Source organism: Felis catus, chromosome A3, assembly GCF_018350175.1.
Source record: "Felis catus isolate Fca126 chromosome A3, F.catus_Fca126_mat1.0, whole genome shotgun sequence".
Lineage (NCBI taxonomy): Eukaryota > Metazoa > Chordata > Mammalia > Carnivora > Felidae > Felis > Felis catus.
This window is the reverse complement of record NC_058370.1, coordinates 5,707,579-5,724,031: the sequence shown is the minus strand read 5'-3', so window position 1 is coordinate 5,724,031 and position 16,453 is coordinate 5,707,579. Positions and strand designations below refer to the sequence as shown.

The 16,453-nt window shown below is 65.2% G+C and overlaps 1 protein-coding gene across 1 annotated transcript; it reads left to right on the top strand.

Annotated features, from left to right (window-relative positions):
• The first annotated feature begins 155 nt into the window (after positions 1 to 155).
• Positions 156 to 16,223, top strand: RBM38 (RNA binding motif protein 38). The gene is made up of 4 exons (XM_006929636.3): positions 156 to 581; positions 1,390 to 1,513; positions 1,992 to 2,046; positions 14,496 to 16,223. The coding sequence occupies exons 1-4, from the start codon at positions 345 to 347 to the stop codon at positions 14,797 to 14,799; spliced, it is 720 nt and encodes a 239-aa protein (XP_006929698.2). The 5' UTR covers positions 156 to 344; the 3' UTR covers positions 14,800 to 16,223.
• Positions 16,224 to 16,453: the final 230 nt, after the last annotated feature.

Sequence of the window (16,453 nt, the reverse complement as noted above, 5' to 3'; positions counted from 1 at the left end):
AAGTCTTCCCCGCCCGCCGGGCGCCGCGGGGCGCGGCCGGGACTACGCTTCCCGGCAGGCCCCGCGCGCCCGGGGCGGGGCGGGGCCGCGGCTGGGGCGTGGCTGCGGCGGACTAGGGGCGGAGCCGCTTACAAAGCCCGGGGGCGGGCGCCGGGGCGCAGAGTGCCCGCAGCGCCGGCAGGAGCGCAGCGCAGCGCAGCGAGGCGCACTCGGTGGGAGCGGCCCGCCAGTGGACGGGCCCGGCGGCTGGACCGGTGCCGCTGCTGTCCTGCTCGCTCTCCGCTGCCGCCCATGAGCGCGGCGCCGCGCGGCCCGGGTCCGTAGGCGGCGGGGCGCCCCCCCCCATGCTGCTGCAGCCCGCGCCGTGCGCCCCGAGCGCGGGCTTCCCGCGGCCCCCGGCCGCCTCCGGCGCCATGCACGGCTCGCAGAAGGACACCACGTTCACCAAGATCTTCGTGGGCGGCCTGCCCTACCACACCACCGACGCCTCGCTCAGGAAGTATTTCGAGGGCTTCGGGGACATCGAGGAGGCCGTGGTCATCACCGACCGCCAGACGGGCAAGTCTCGCGGCTACGGCTTCGTAAGTGGCCCCGCGGCCGGGCGCGCACCCCGCCCCGCACTTACCGCGCCGGGGGCGCCGAGTCCACCGGCGGGCGCACGCCCAGCTGCCCCGGCACCTGCTGCCCCCTCCTGGGCTCGGGGGCGGAGGTTCACGCTCCAGCCCGTCCCGCCGCCGCTACTCGGCCGCGGCTCCCTGCCCCCACCCCACTCCTTGGTTAAAAGGGAGAGCCGCTGTGTTCAATTAGCGCTTCGGAGTTTGTGGAGAGATTCTGGGGACAGTCGGCTTACTCCCAGGACTTCCTGGAGCAACAAGCAAGCAGAAGAGGCTTCACCTCAGGGCGCTTTGGAGGCCTTTCGCACCCCCTCCCCTCCAGTATTTTACAAGAGTTCCTTTAAACGCCCAGAACAAACGGCTTAAGTAAAAAAAAGAAAAAAAAAAACGGTTTGAAGGCACGTCTCCTACTTTCCTTCTAACCGGTGTCCCCCAACCCCTCCCACGAGGAAACTCGCACCCCCACAGGCAGTCAGGACAAGCTCGGGGCCCCTGCCCTCCTTGGGGAGGAAAGGGGGAAGTTCCTTGTCTCCCCTGGGGATCATTTCTGTCGGTAAAGCTAGGTTTCCCAGCACATGAACTTGGATGGAGGAACTGGAATCCAGGGGCACCTTTGCAGGAAGGCCCCATGGTGGGGGGTGGGGGTGGGGACTGGGTCAGAGGTTCTGAATAACTGGCCCCCCAGGGAGGGGGAAGTGAGTGCCTCTTGCCGGAGCAGAGGGCTCTGCTCCTCCCACCGGTAAGGGAAACCCCTGATGCATCTGTGTTCCTCTAGGTGACCATGGCCGACCGGGCGGCGGCGGAGAGAGCTTGCAAAGACCCGAACCCCAACATCGATGGCCGCAAGGCCAACGTGAACCTGGCGTATCTGGGTGCCAAGCCGAGGAGCCTCCAGACAGGTGAGAGCCTGTGTTTTCCTTTCCTGGCTCGTCTTGATTGCTATATTGAGTGTTGGTATCTGTGGGGTGGAAAGGGCCCCCCCCTTCCCCAGCCCTGCCCCAGGAGTGGCCGTCAGCTATCATGTGCTTGCAGAGCTGTCCCTGGGCAGTCATCCCCTAGCCTGGGAGCTGGACCCCGTCGTCCAGGTGCATGTGCCCGTGGGACAGGGCGAGGAGGGCGCATCAGCCAGTTGTCAGCCGTCCGCCAGGGAAGGAGGAAGTTGTTCCCCGGGGCTGGCGATCAGGGGGACAGACACCCAGAGGCCGCTGTTACCCCTCTCCGTTGGCTTTCTTAGGCAGGGAGCTTCGGGATTTGTGGGATGGTGGCCTGGGAGTGTAGAGGAAGCCAGTTATCTGTCCCTTCCGATGGGGGAGGGCACGGCTGTGTGCTTCTGCTCCCTTGGGTGAGGCTGAGCCCCTACGTGGCCTCTCGTTTCAGGCTTTGCCATTGGAGTACAGCAGCTGCACCCCACTTTGATCCAACGGACTTACGGGTGAGTGGACACTGTTGGCTGGGGGGATGTGGGGAGGGTGAGCAGACCTGGCCAAGCAGGCCCCGGGCGCCCCTTGGCCCGAGGGAGTCTTTCATCCGAGGATTGCCAGCCCCACGGGATGCCTTTTGCATCTACCTTTCCGTGTCTGCGAACCGTCACCTTCTCCGATCTTCCATAAACCTGACTGCCTTCGGAGGGCGGGGAGGCAGGGCCAGCCGGGAGGACGGAGAGAAGGCCGAGAGCGTTCCTCCCGTCCTGCCAGAGACCACGGAGGCTGCTGGAGCCTGGTTTCAAGTCTTGGCTTCCCTGTGACCAGTTGCGTGACCCCTGGCAGCCTACACAGCCGTTTGTCCCTCAGTTTCCCCCAGCTCCCTCTGTGGAATGGGGATGGTAGCGGCCTCTCTGAGTTCTGTGAGCGGAGACCTCGGGAGAGGCCTGTGGGGAGGGCGGGCAGTGAACGCTCCGGAAGTGCTGCCCGTGCTCTTTGGGCCCGGTGGCTGCGTTCTTCTCAGGGTGCCGGGTGACCCGCTCTGGTGCCTGACAGATGGTGCCAGCAGGCCACTGCCATCCGGGGTCTGGTATTTATGAAAGCTGCAGCAGGTGAGACGGGACCGGGGCCAGCTGTCCAGCCCCAGTGGGCCCGGCCTATGGGCCTTTTGTCCGACGTGCTGTGGTTCAGCGCATCCCACCCTTGCCTGGCCTTTTTTTTTTTTTTTTTTTAAAGTTCTAATAAGTCCCGGCAGCTGCTTGTGGAAGGACACACACACTTCAGGGGCACAAAGGCGCCTGCCATGCAGTGTGACTTCCCAGCCCCGTGATCGATGTTGGCTGTGTGTCCCAGTGCCGGCAGCGTGTCGACGGGGGTGGGGTGTGCTCCTGGGGGTGGCGAGGGCGGTGAGAACACAGACAGCCCCTTTTAGAACGTTGGTGCTTCTCAAGCTGTCAGAACCAAATCCCAGGCTCTGGATTTTGTGCTTCAAGCTGCGCGTGTGCGTGTGTGCGTGTGTGTGTGTGTGTGTGTGTGTGTGTGTGTGTGTGTGTCTCACGTGCATGTGTCTGCCCTAGAAAGAGGCACAGTTCGAGGAACCACCTGGCTTCCCTGGCAGGGCTGGGAGCTGGGCTCGGGTGGACCGGGCAGGTCACACAGATGGCTGAGGAGTTGTTGCGTGCCCACGATCTGGGGGTGCTCGCCCGGACACGCGGCGTCTGTGTCTGCTTGGTGGCCTTGGCGTGGATTGGCATGCGTGGGAGCCCAGCTCTCAGTCTGTTCTCCTGGGAGGGAGCCCGGGGGCGGCCGGGAGCTGGTGCTTCTGGGTTTCCTTCTCGCCCTGGCATCTGCTTCATAAATGTCTGGAGCCGTCTTGGGAGGTATTTGGGGACATCTGCCGTCATCCGAAGTTCTTCCTGCTTGGGGTCCAGGTCACGTGAGGAGGGCATTCCTCATTTTCCATAGCCTTGGCGCTGTCCCCCAGGTGTGTCCCAGGTGGCCAGGGGCAGGGCCTGGAGCAGGGGCCGGCTGCACAGAACCGGGGGTGGAGGGGGGCGGGCATCAGCGGCTCTGTCCTGCTGACCACGGAGCAGCTCCTTCCCCGAGCGCGTTTGAGCTCTTTTCGGATCCGCTGCAGCTGCCTCTAGGACTCCAGTCACTGTCAGGACTTGGCCCCCGGAGCCTGCAGACCTGGGTTCAAATCCTGCTTCTGCCACATTCCAGCCGGGTCCGCTTGGCAGATGGCAGGTGGCGTCTTCTTCCTGAGCGTTCGGTTTCCTCGTCTGTGACTTCCTTGACGGAAATAATGACCTCTTCACATACGGTGCCGGCACGCGGGACCGGGTGCCCTGTGCCCCTGCCCCCCATCCTCTCCTGTCCTCGCAGCAGCTTTCTGAGGTTGGGGCTGATGTTACCTTCGCTTCCTAGATGAAGAAACTGAGGCGAAGAGCGGTTAACAGTCTGTCGGGGTGACCTGAGTGACGTGACTTAAACCGGGCCACTGGCTCCGAGCCCACACTCAGCCGCCGCTCTCTGGGGTGGGCGGGTAGGAAGGGTGCCCCAGCCTTTCCCCTCACGGTCCCTTGAGTGCCACCCACGTGAGGGTGCTTGGGGGTCGGTGCAGATCTTACCGCCGTGCGCTCCCGACCTCACGTGACCGTGTCTTGTAACCAAATCTCTGGCTGGCATCTAATACCTGTGACGACGAAGAGGCCTCGGGCTTTTCTTGTTGGTTGCCAGGGGGCGGAGACCCAGGCGGGGACAAGGGGTCAGAGGGAGCGTCCAGGTCTTCGTTGCCAGCGGCCGGTGGCCCAAAGCTTCTCAGGGTCCCGCCGCCTCCCACCAGGCCTCGCTGAGAGGTCCAGGGTGGCGGGAGGGGCCCCTGGGGGTGCTCTCCCAGCGAGGCAGGGCCGGGCTGGCCCGGGGTCAGCTGCCTTCCCCCAGTGCCCCTCGGTTGGGAGAGTTGGGCCGTCAGCGTCCCTTTTGTCTTTTGTCTTTGCAAACGAGAACAATCGGGCGGGAGCGCGGCTGGCCTGACTCAGCAGTCAGTGTTGTGTGCTGCGGGCTGGCAGTGAGGCTGGGCCTGCGCCGGCCGAGGGCACGGTGGGAGCCAGGGCTGGGCAGCTCGGCCTTTTCAACCAGTTAACCCCTCTCCTGCCTGGCCGAACTTCCCCCGGACTTCCTGCCTCCGATCCTACGCCTTGCACAGGTCTAAAGGTGGCACGGCCCCACCTTTGGGCAAGGCCACTGCGGAATCCTCGCCGGTGGGGCCGCAAGCATCAGCGTGGGAGATTCGCCAAAGAATTTCTTAACAAGTTACACTTTTTGCTTGGATTCCCTGGCTCTCGGGTTTTTTTTTTTTTTTTTTTTTTTTTTTAAGGGGGATGGGGCCTTTCAGGACCTAACTTGGGCTGTGCGTTCCTGTCATGTAACTGTGTGTGGGGCCAAGGCCTGAGGTTTGGAGACTCCTTCCTTGGCAGGTGACCAGTGACTTAACCATGAGAGGACATGACCAAGCCCATAGACCATCCAGCTGAGCATCTCTTGGCCGACCCCCCCCCCCCCCCCCCCCCCCCGGGTGGGACAGTCAGCAGCCTGCAGGCAGGAAAGTTCCAAGTGGTCTGGAGAGGGTACATGTCCGGGCAGAGCTTTGAGCCTTGTCTGGAAGGGACCTCCTGGTGTCAGAGGGTATGTGTCCAGGGCTAGACCTAAGACCTGCCAGGGTCTGAGGTTTGTCCTGGGCCTGGCTGTACTTGGAACCTCTCCTTGGGTTATTTTTGAAGGGCCAGCTCCTTCTCTGGGCACAGCCCCCGTCCCTTTTCTTAAGGGGGCCTTGCTGGGGCCTTCATATCCATTCACTGCCAAGTCCTGTTCTGTGGCCAGGGTGAGACCGGGCCCCAGGTCCCAGACAGCAGGGTCGTCCTGTGTTGGAGCCAGGATCCCAGGGTCTGCCTGGGCTCATCTCCCCGGAGATGACCAGGATGGACACCAGGATGCAGGGCTGACTTGAGCACCGAGTGGGTGCCTTTGTGCAGAGCCGGTGGGTCGGGGGCCTGGCCCACAGAGAGACTTGTGTTTGTCAGGGACCCAGCTCCTAGCAGCCCTCCGACAGGGCCTGTTGCCCGAGCTGCCCGTGCAGGCACCGGGTGAGGAGAAACTTGTCTGAGCTCACGCAGTGTGGGGCCGGGGGCCCGATTGGGTGGCTCCAGTACTCTCCTTCCTTCCACGAGGCCCCAGCACCTCCCTCTGGCCAGCTCTTGAGCAAATCCGAGCCAGACACCCCAGGACTGACACCCACTATGGGACCCTCTTGGGGCGGTACATGCCTTGTGGGTCCAGGGACGCCTATGCTCTCTGGGCAGGCCCCCGCTGTCCCCGCCATCACCAGGCCCCAGGTGTGTGCACGCTGAGGGGCCCGAGCCCAGTACCTGGGTCACCAGGGTCGGGTGGGGGGGGCGGTTTGCATGGGGACCGCAGCCGTGGGAAGGCCATCTGTGCCCGCGACGGGAGGTCAGAGACGACACACTGGGACACACCCCAAAAACGCCGAAACCTGACCAGGGCCTCCAGCCTGGTTAATAGCACCGTGCCAGCATCAGGTGCCTGGTTTTGGTCGCACGCTGGGTTGTGTAAGACGTCACCACTGGGGGACGCGGCAGGAGGGCACCCAGGACCTCCCTGTGCTGTTTTTGCAACTTCTCGGGATTCTCCCGCTGTTTCCTAATACGAAGTAGATTAAAGGCTGGGCGGGGCAGGGGTGGTGAGTCGCAGAGCTTTGCTTCGGGGGCTGGGTGGGGGGCGGGCGTGGGATCAGCACCTTTGGGGGGGGGGCGCGGCAGGAAGTGAGGTCAGAGCGGGAGGCTGTGGGGGCTGGGAGGAAGCTGGTGCCTGCTCCCCGCTGTGGCGTCACATGGCTTGTTTTTACTTTCAGGGTGCCTGGGGTGGCCCTGCTCCCCACACCGTAGCTTCCTGTTTGGCACTGGAGCGAGGCGTGGGCCGGCGCGTGGCCCTCCCGGTGGGCCGCCGGTGCACACCTGTTGTTTGTCCCCGTCTGCCGTAACAGAAACCAGCCTCCGGGGTGGCTCTTGGGTTCCTCTCAAGGATGAGCTCCTCGCTCCGGCCCGCTGCCCTGGCAGCCTGAGGGCCGGAGAGCCTCGTCCGGAAGCCCGGAGCCGAGGGACAGAGGCCTGGCCACAGACAGGCCTGCGGGTGTCTGAACCACCCCCAAGGGTGTGCCCTGGGGCGGGAGGAGCAGGGGGAACGGGGCAGGAGGGCTCCCGGGTGGCCCAGCCGGCCCCCTCGCGTAGCCGTGGCCAGAGCACTGGGCCGAGAGCCCGGAGGCGCTTTTCCGTGGCCTGTGTGTGTGATCCCTCGTCGTCGTGACTTCTCCTCCTCGAGCCTCAGTTTCCCCACCTCCCACGTGAACGCGACGAGGGCTCAGCAGAGCGTTCGTGCTCCCGACCCTTCCCACGTGGGTGGAAGCAGGAAGCTGGGCATTCGTTCGGCCCGTTTGTTCAGCAGATGTTTGCCAGCTCTGTGGCAGGCCGCGGATGCCGTGGGGATGCCGTCCCGGATCGTAGCTGCAGAGTGGCCTGCAGCCCGGCGGCAGTGTGGGCAGGCCCGGTGGCGGTAGGCGCTGTGGGGGGAGGGGCGGCCGGGCCGGGGACGCCAGCGTGAGCCGGGGGAGGAAGTGGGGGAGTTGGGGGGCCCAGGGGCACATTTAGATCTTATTCCGAGTGACACGGGACTGAGGGGGGCCCTGCGTGGCTGAGGGCCGGGTCACTTGTGTCTCTACAGCATCCCTTTGGCTGCTGTGTGGCCCGTGCGGTGGAGGCCGTGGTCCCCACGCAGCTGGGGTGGCCGCTGGCTCGGGCCAGGGTGAGCAGCTGTGGGATCCCGAATACAATACATTTTAAAGAACGTGTGACAGAGGAGCCTGAGAAGATTCCAGAGGTTTGGGCTGAGCACGTGGAAGGCCGGATGGGCCTGGAGGAGAGGGCGCAGGTGTGGGTCGAGGTTTGGACAAGTTCGGGGGAGGCCTGGCGGCGTCCCACGGAGGCACGGCTTACCTGCCTTGTGCCGCTGCCCCACTCCTGCCTGCTGTCTGGTGGCCCCAGGGAGCATTCCCGTGCCCCCTCCGGGGATTCCCAGCCCCGGACCTGCTTTTCTGCCTGCGCTGGTGTCCCACTCCGCGCCCCTTCCTTCCAGAAGCCTGCAGTTGCGCCCCCGGTGGCTGCCTGGGTCCCCAGCACGGCTGGCGAAAACCTCCAGGGAGCAGAAAAAGTGAAACGGTCTCATTTGCCTTTTTTGTTCTTACTTTTGGGGGTGGCTTTGCTTTCAGAAAATGAGTCCTCCGAGGCTGTAGTGATTCCTTTTAGCGGAGTTTTGCTTTGAGTGTGTGCAGCAGTCAGCCGCCTCTCCAACTGGGCCACTCAGGCTCCCGAGACCTCTGTCTCCTGAAGGGGCCTCTGGGGACGCAGCAGAGGCCCTGTTGGGCTCTGTGGCTGGCACCTTTAGTTTACAGATGGGGAAACTGAGGCCAGAGAGGGCTGAGGGACTTGGAGAGGCATGGCCAGGGTCCAGACTCAGGGCTCTTGCCCCTGAACCTCCTCTGGGCCAAGTCCACTGGGGTGCCCTTGGCCGTGCCTTGGGTCCCGGCAGACTTCGCGGCTCCCTCGTGTGCCGTCAGGAAGCCACGAGCCGCCGGTCCTGCAGGTCATGGTCACGCCTGGTCGGAGCAAGTCTGGTGAGCATCGGGCCACCTGACCTTTAGGTTCCGACCGTGGGCCCAGCTGTCCTGCTGGCTGGTCCGGTTTTCCCTCCAGGGTTCCTGGTCTGCTCTCCCTGGGGCTGGGGCCAGGTGGCCGTGAGAGGGAGGACCTTCTGTGCGTCCTGGCCAACTTGGGGGCTCTCCCTTGTCGTCCCTCAGGCCCGAGGAGGTCATTGGTGCTGCCACGCTCTCTGGGGCGCACAGAGCGTTAAATCCTCACGCAGCCCTAGCGGTGAGGGTGACCTCACTCACCCCACAGAGGCAGCGCTGACACAGCCCGGCACCTGGCGAGGACCAGAGCCAGCCTTGAACCGAGCCGCCAGGTTCCGCCCCCCCACTTGCGAGCAGGGCCCTGTCCGGCAATAGCTGTTTCCAGCTGGGCTGCTTCCTTTGCCTTCTAAAGGGCTGCAGCTTCTATCCCAGGACCCAGGCAGCATGCCCAAGGGAGGCTCCTTTGCTCTCTGGGTGCCGGCGATCCCGCGGCCTGCCTGAGGCCCTCCGCACTCGACAGATGGTGTGCTAGGTGCTCGGGACCCGGCCGTCGGCACCAAGTGCCTGCCCTCGGGGGGGCTTACATTTTCATCGAGAAAACAGAACGGAAAGTAAATGACGGGTCTCAGGTCGTAAGAAGGAAATAAAGCCAGGGGTGGGTGGGATGTGGTGGCGCTGACCTGGGGGTTGGTCGGGGAAGGCCTCTGAGGAGGTGAGGCTGGAGGTTGGGGAAGAAGCCTGCAAGCAGGGGCAACAGCCAGTGTAAAGGCCCGTTGGGGGAGGTGCCCGTTGCACCCTGGGGAACAGGGTGGTGAGAGTGGGGACAGTGGGTAGAGAAGAGTTGCAGGGGGAGTTGAGGCTTGGCTGTGTGGGAAGCCATAGGGGGAGCGGTGTGGTTCTGGGGAGGGTGGAGGCCGCTGGAGGGTTCTGATCCTGGGGGTGGGCTGGTCTCTTGGATTTTTTTTTTTTTTTTTTAAGTTTACGTATTTTGGGAGGGAGAGAGAGAGAGTGCAGAGCCTGACACAGGGCTCGATCTCTCAGACCAGGAGATCACGACCTGAGCCGGGATCAAGAGTCAGACACTTAGCCAAGGCGCCCTGTCTTGGATGTTTTTAAGATGACCCTCTGGTCACCGGATGGGGGCAGAAGCAGGCACAGAGGACCTGCTTCGACGGGGTGTGGTAGATGGAGGCTTGACTGACCTGGGGAGGTGGGCGGGGTGTGGAGAAGAGACACAGTTGGGGGGAGTGGGGGGGGTCCTGGGCTGCAGCGGAGGGAGAGTGGGCGGGACCGTCCTCCCAGGGCCTCCTGCTCTGGTGGCAGACCAGCCTTCGCCCGCAGAGTGTTGTGCGGCCTGTGGCCTTTTCAGAGGTCTGAAGGTCGAGCACGTGGAGGCTGGTGGCGCCCCAGCCTTTCTGGGGAGTGGGTGGGGTGGCAAGGAACGTGCGGGGCACGCGGGCCCTGTCCCCGTTGCCCCCTGGCCAGGGCCTCCTGTTCCTGCCGTGTGTGCGGGCCTGGGGAGGGGGGCGCCGGGCTGCGCTCAGGCAGGTTTGGCTGGGCTTGCTTTCTCCCCTGGGAGCTCAGTGGGGTCCCCGTGGGCGTGTGTGCACACACCCCTGCAGCTCCGCCCCTCCGTCCCCACCCGGCCTCCTTCCCTGCGCCCACTGGGCTGGGGCGTCGGGCCCTGAGGGCGGTCAAGAGCCGAGCGCGTGCCTTTCGCTTAGTAGTTTGCTCCACGGCAGGGTCCGCACGTGAGGGGTGTGACCCTGGAGGAGTCTCCACGGTGGGCCGACCCCTGCCTTGTGGGGGATTGGCGGCCTCCCTGGACTCCACCCACCAGGGTGGCACCCAGAAATGTCCCAGGCGTGGCCCGGTGTCCCTCGGAGGGGCAGAGTCGCCCTGGCTGAGGCCGCCGTTCTGGCGGGGGGTCCTGGTCCTCCCTGCAGGCCCTGAGGTCAGCCTCTGCAAATCCACATGCAGAGCTGAGGGGCGGCCTTGCTGGAGGGAACCTGCCTGGGGCGCGTGCCCTGCCTCCTGGGGCTTTGTGGCTCCCTCTGACTCTTGGCCCCACTGTGCGGCAGGACCCCCCCCCCCCCCCCGTTCCTTCTTTTCCTTTTGATCCCAGTCTGGGGTGCACACACCTGTTGGGGGTCCAGTCTCTGTGGATGCACTGAGCAGCTTGGCTGCTGGGCCTTGGACTGGGACTGCCCTGCCACCTGGGTGGCCTCTTGGAGACCCAAGCTGGCCCCCGAGGGGGGCCCCGGTCACAGGCTCCAGCCAGCAGCCAGTCCTTGTGGGCTCAGGTACCAGGCAGCGTATGGACAAGGAGGCGAGACTCTGCCACTGCGGTGACACAGTACCTCTTGTGGCTTTAAAACGCGTGTGGGTTATCTCGGACTTTTTGCATAGAGTGGGGGCGGGGCAGAGGCTCAAGGGAAGCAGGTGAGTGGACGCAGGTGGGCTGTATCCTGGGGTGTCAGGGACCGGGTGTCTCCCTTCCTCCCCAGCCTGAGACAGTTCCTCCGTCACCCGTGGAGGCTGGGACAGAGCTCTGGTCCTGACAGGGGAGAGTGCAGGACCTGGCAGATGTGACCACTGCCTCATCCCCAAGGCTGGACCTTGGGGAAATACGGCCAGGGCCCTGTTTGTCTGTCTTACCTACTTACGTGTGTATTTATTGAGTTTATTTTGAGAGAGAGGACACGCGCTCGAGAGCGGGGAGGGGCAGAGAGAGGGAGAGGATTCCAGGCAGGCTCCGCACTCTGACCCGGGGTCTCAATCTCACGAACCGTGAGATCACGATCTGAGCCAAAGTCAAGAGCCGGACGCTCAATCGACCGAGCCACCCAGTCGCCGGAAACCTGTCATTTTTGCGGCCCTGGATCCTTCTGCTGTGTGGACAGGGTGAGGCCCGGGTCTAGGCAGTGGCTCTGAGTGTGGGTGTGTATCAGGATCCCTGGGGGCCTGTCACCCCTTCTGACCCCTCTGTCTGCAGGGGATCTGCCTTTTTGGCACATGCTTCGGGGGTGTCTAAGGCAGGGGCGTCCCCGCCCATGTTTGGAGAAGTTCTGGGCTGCAGGCTTCCAGAGCCTCAAAGTGAGAGATGTTCCCGAGGCTCCAGGAGCCGGGTGGTGGGGGCTCTCGTGGTGCCAGGGACGTCCCGGTGGGGGCTGCTCCTTTCCCGGGTGGCGTCCTGACTGCGGGAGCCCCTGGTCCTTCTCAGCGGAGAACCTGTTCCCCGTGACCTGTTGTTCCATCAACACGCTGTGTGCCCGGCTCGTTCCAGAGCTAGGCCTCGGGGGAGGCCCTGGGGGTGGGGGCAGAGCCCTCCCCATGGCTCACATGAGATGCAGGGGAGGTGAGGGCTCCAGGGGGTCGCTGGCAGGTACAGACCCGGGTGGGGATGGCCTTGAGCGTCGGAGGTGCTGCAGGGCACGGCTGGGACGGGACAGCAGCTGAGGTGGGACAGCAGCCCCCAGGGATGTGGTCTCAAAGCGACAGCCTGGCAGCCTTGCCGGGCCCCTCCCGCGCACACGCTGGCTCCAGCCTCAGTCTTTGCCTTGCTGGTCCCCCACGGCCAGCTCTGTCTTACCCTCGGGGCTCAGTGCAGTTGCTCTCTCCTCCGAGAAGCCTACCCTGACCACTCCCCGCAGTCCCGCCTCCAGGTCATAGGTTGGTATGTTTGTGTGTCTGTCCGCCCCGCTGGAATCTGAGCTGCGGGGGCCGTATCCTGGCCCCGGCAGACGTGAGATCGCTGTTGCACTTTTCACGAGACCGAGCAGGATTCGAACCCAGGCCCGGCTCTGTTCGAGGCTCTGGTTTGCGTGGGGGGAGGAAGGAGGTGGTCGGCGGAGGCTCCTGGAGTGGGGGCGGTGGAGGGGGATGGGCGCTGTGGTCCGGAGCCAGAGCACGGGGATCCCGGCGGAAGCTGCCCGGGCACACGCGGCAGAGGGTGGGGGTGGGGAGGCACGGCCGCCGCCGGCCTGCGTGTGTTGCTGCGGGAGCACTGGGGCGCTGCCGCTGGGAGGGCGGCGCGGGCGGCGCTGGGGGCCCCGCAGGCACCGGCAGGTGTGCCCCAGACTCCCGCCCGCTTTGCTGCCAGATCGTCGCAGCCCTGCGCGCCGTGCCCTCGCGGGCGGCTCACCCCGCAGCGGGATTTGTCTCTCGCAAAGGACGGGTCACCGAGCATCTGAACATCTGAAACCGAACAGCTGTTTTCAGACCTTAAGTGTGTTCACAGCCGTGTGCAGACGCGCGCTCTGCCTGACCCAGAACTTGTCCATCAGCCCGAGAGGAGCCCCGCGAGCGCTCACGCCCGGCCCGGCCCCGCCCCATGCGGGAGCCCCTGGCGCTTCGCCCCCCGTTTCCTCCGGGCAAACCCGTGTGGACGTTTCCTGTCGGGGGAGTGGCCTTCTGGGTCTGGCGTCCTTTGCTCAGCACGTCCTCAGGGCTCATCCACGTCGTGGCACGTGTCATTCCCCGTCGCCGCGTGGGGAGACCCCATTGGTTTGTCCACCGTGGGGGGCGCTTGGCCCCCGTGAATATCGCCCCTTCTTCCTGGTTATGCGCGGGGAACCCATCTGCCCTGTAACGACCCGCGGAGCCCTCCGCCGGCCCCGGCCCCTGCCTGTGCGCTCAGGACGTCGTGCGGTAGGATGTCGGTTCTCGGACCCGTAAAAACGGCAGCTTCCTACGGCCCGCCTCGCCCATCCTCAGCCGCCTTGGCCCGCGTATAAATACCCATCTGGCTGCTTTAGCATCAGTGATACCACAGCATAAACAGCATCTCGGGTCCGCTGCTCGGTTTCCTCCCGGCAGCGTGGAGGGCAGTGGCGTGGGGCCGAGCACGGGCCGGCTGCCTGGTCTCACTGCCACCGCGTGTGGTGCGTCTGGAGGGACATCGGATGCCGCTGCGGCCCCTGCAGGTGACCCTCTGGCGTTCTCGGGCTTGTCGCCGATCCTGTGGGTGCTGCCGTGGTGTCTGCCCCGGCTGAGTGTCGGAGAACGGGGCGCCCTGTTCTTTCCGTGCAGGAGGGAGTTGGGTCCCGCGTGCCCCGTGCTGGTGCGAGAAGAGGCGGAGGAGAGACTGATGCCCGTGGCCGGGCCGTCTGCCCCGATGGGGCTGCCGGGTACCTGACATGGAGCAGACAGGCCGCGAGGCCCGGAGAGGCCCAGCCACTTGCCCGGGGCCGCCCAGCGCCTGGTTGGCCGAGCGGGCCCACACCGATACCGCCTTTCTGTGCCCCCGTCTCCCCACCCGTGACACGTGGGACTCATCCCGGGCGTGCGGTGACGGTTTTGCACATTAGCCTGCGGCATGGGACAGACGCGTGGGTCAGGAGGGTGTCCTCACTTCATCGCCGTGGGGCCTTGGCCGAGCCGCTGACCCTCTGAGCTCCGTTCTCTGTCGTGAAACAAGATGGTGACGTGAAGGGCAGCCTGAGCGCGCGTCCGACCAGGCACCGCGTGAAGGTGTTTCGGTTTCGGACCCGGCTCGGTGGGCGCCGGGCGTGGTCGGTGGCCTTGCTCCCAGGGCTTCTCATCCTCTTTGTCTTCACTGCTGTCCTTCGTGCCTCATTCCTGCAGTCCTCACTCGGGGAGGTTCGCCGAGCTGCCGTCGGCCGGGCTCTGGGCTGTCGGTGACCAGGGCAAAGCTCCGGAGCTGGGGAGGAGGACGGGACAGCGCAGCGTGTCCCCCGGTGGTGGCGGCTTGCTGGGGAGACGAACAGGCAGGCGGAGGGCCGGGGTGTGACCTGGCAGTCACACGGGGACCTGAGCTCAGAAGGCCCACGCTAGACTTGATGCTCTGCTGTCACCGTCTGAAACTTCTAACTCCTTTTTAAACCTGGGTCCCCCAAATCGCTGGCCCTGTGGGGGGCCTCGTGGGGGGATGGCTGGAGTGCAGAGCGTTGGGTCGGGCTGGGGGGTGCCTGGGAAGGGCTCACTGGGAAGGGGGGCTCTGGAGAGCCGGGGAACGTGTGTTATGGGCAGTGGGAACAGTCAGGGCAAACAGTCAGTGCAAAGGCCCTGTGGTAGGAGCACGGCTGGTGTGTTCCAGGAAGATGTGTTGTTGCCACACCCATCTGACCGACGCGCGGTCCTCGGGAGCCGGGGACACGGCATCACCCAGCCCCTCCACTCCGGAGCCGGCTTTCCACCGCCCCGTCCCCTGACCCAGACCTTCTGTGTTTGGCCCCGCAGGCTGACCCCCCACTACATCTATCCACAAGCCATCGTCCAGCCCAGCGTGGTGATCCCGGCTGCCCCGGTCCCGTCGCTGTCCTCCCCCTACATCGAATACACGCCAGCCAGCCCGGCCTACGCCCAGTACCCGCCGGCCACTTTTGACCAGTACCCTTACGCCGCCTCGCCCGCCACGGCCGCCAGCTTCGTGGGCTACGGCTACCCGGCCGCCGTGCCTCAGGCCCTCTCGGCCGCGGCCCCCGCGGGCGCCACGTTCGTGCAGTACCAGCCTCCGCAGCTGCAGCCCGACAGGATGCAGTGAGGGCCGTTCCCGCCCCTGGCGTCACGGCCCCATCGGCCCCACGCCGGGCACGCGGCCGGCCGGGCTTCGGGGTGCGCGCCCGCGCATGTACCTCCGGAGACCCCGCGGGAGCCCCGCCTGACCCCGGATGGACCGGAGACCGCTTCTCTTGAAATCCAGGACCCGCCGCGTCTTGAGGGAGGACTTCGGGAAAAAGGGACGGCCGCGCGCTCTTCGAAGACACAACCCAGACCTCGCACACACCGCCAGCCTTCCGCCTTCCCCTGCTCCTGCCCCTCCCCGCACCCCAGGCGCCCAGGGCCCTGCCCCCACCGCACCTGGCCGGGCCCTCCCCCCCCTCCCCCTCTCCTCCCCCCCCTCCCCCCCTCCTCCCCCACCCCTCCCCGCGGACCGGCTGCCCTTCGCCCCGCTCGGAGATGCCTTACTCCGGGGAAGCCCGAGAGAGCCGCCGAAGCGGGCGGTGAGCCGTGGTGGAAGGTGCGGGGGGCCCGTCTGCCTCCCACCCCACGCTGGCGACGGGGAGCCGGCCGACATCCCCTTCTGTCGAGCTGCAACTTTTTTCTTATCGTCCTGGTTTTGCTACTAAGATGATTTCAGAATCGTAGTCTATTTTTTCAACGGGAACTCCCACCACCAAGAATCCAGAACCTATTTTTGACTTTGAGAGACTCACTTTTGTCGATGGCTCCGCCCAAGGCGACGGTGGCAGTATTTCCGCGCGACGAAGCATCTGCCGGCCCCGGGAGCCCCTCGGAGGGTGGGCGTCTCCAGGCAGGTCTCTCTGGGCCACGGGCAGTGGTCTCAGCGTGTCCTCCCCCCCCCCCCCCCCCAGCCACCAAGGGCAGGAGGGAGTGTGGCCCGAGGTGATGCTGGCCGAGGGGCCGGAGCGCACCGACCCTGCCGGCCAGCGAGTGGGCGGGGCTCCGAGTGCAGGACCACCCGGCCTTGCCTGCCCCCCTCCCTCGTGGCGTCACCTGCTGTGTAGCAGTTGGGGCCCTGGGATTGAGCAGAGACACGTCCGGCCTCCTGGCGGGGGGGGGGGGGGGCCTCGGTCTGGGGGCGGGGTGGGGGGTGGGGCGAGAGAGGTGCCGCCAGGCGGGGGGCTCCCGGACAGAGCACCGTGGGCCGTGCGGTGGCCCCCACTCAGAGGAAGGGGGGAGTGAGCCGAGGGGCAGCCTCGCGGAGGAGACCCGTGGAAGGGTTTGGGGAGGGCGGGCCGCCAAGTTGGGGGGCGCTGGGGGTATTCCTTCGGACCTACCTCAGGGAAGTGGTGGCCTCAGGGGGCTGACCGACGTGGGCAAGCACTTTGCGGCACGCCTGGTACAGAGTCAAAGCCCAGAAAATAAAGGTAGCTAATATTATAATAATATTTTTATTAGAACGTTCTGATTATAAAAATAAAACTTGTTTTCTTTAAAGAAAAACTTGGTCTGTAATTTTTCTCTTGCACGGGAGCCTCCGGCATCGCAGCCCCCCCCCCCCCCCCCCCCCCCCGCCTCCACCCCCCTCCCTGCCACGTGATCACTTGGTGTCACAGCTTGGGAGCCGGGCATTTTAGTCAAGTGTTTGTTGAGCACCTGCCCGCACTGACCTCTGGGCATCCAGAGTGACCGGACAGACGGGGTCCTGTTACCACCCCCCTTTCCACGAACTA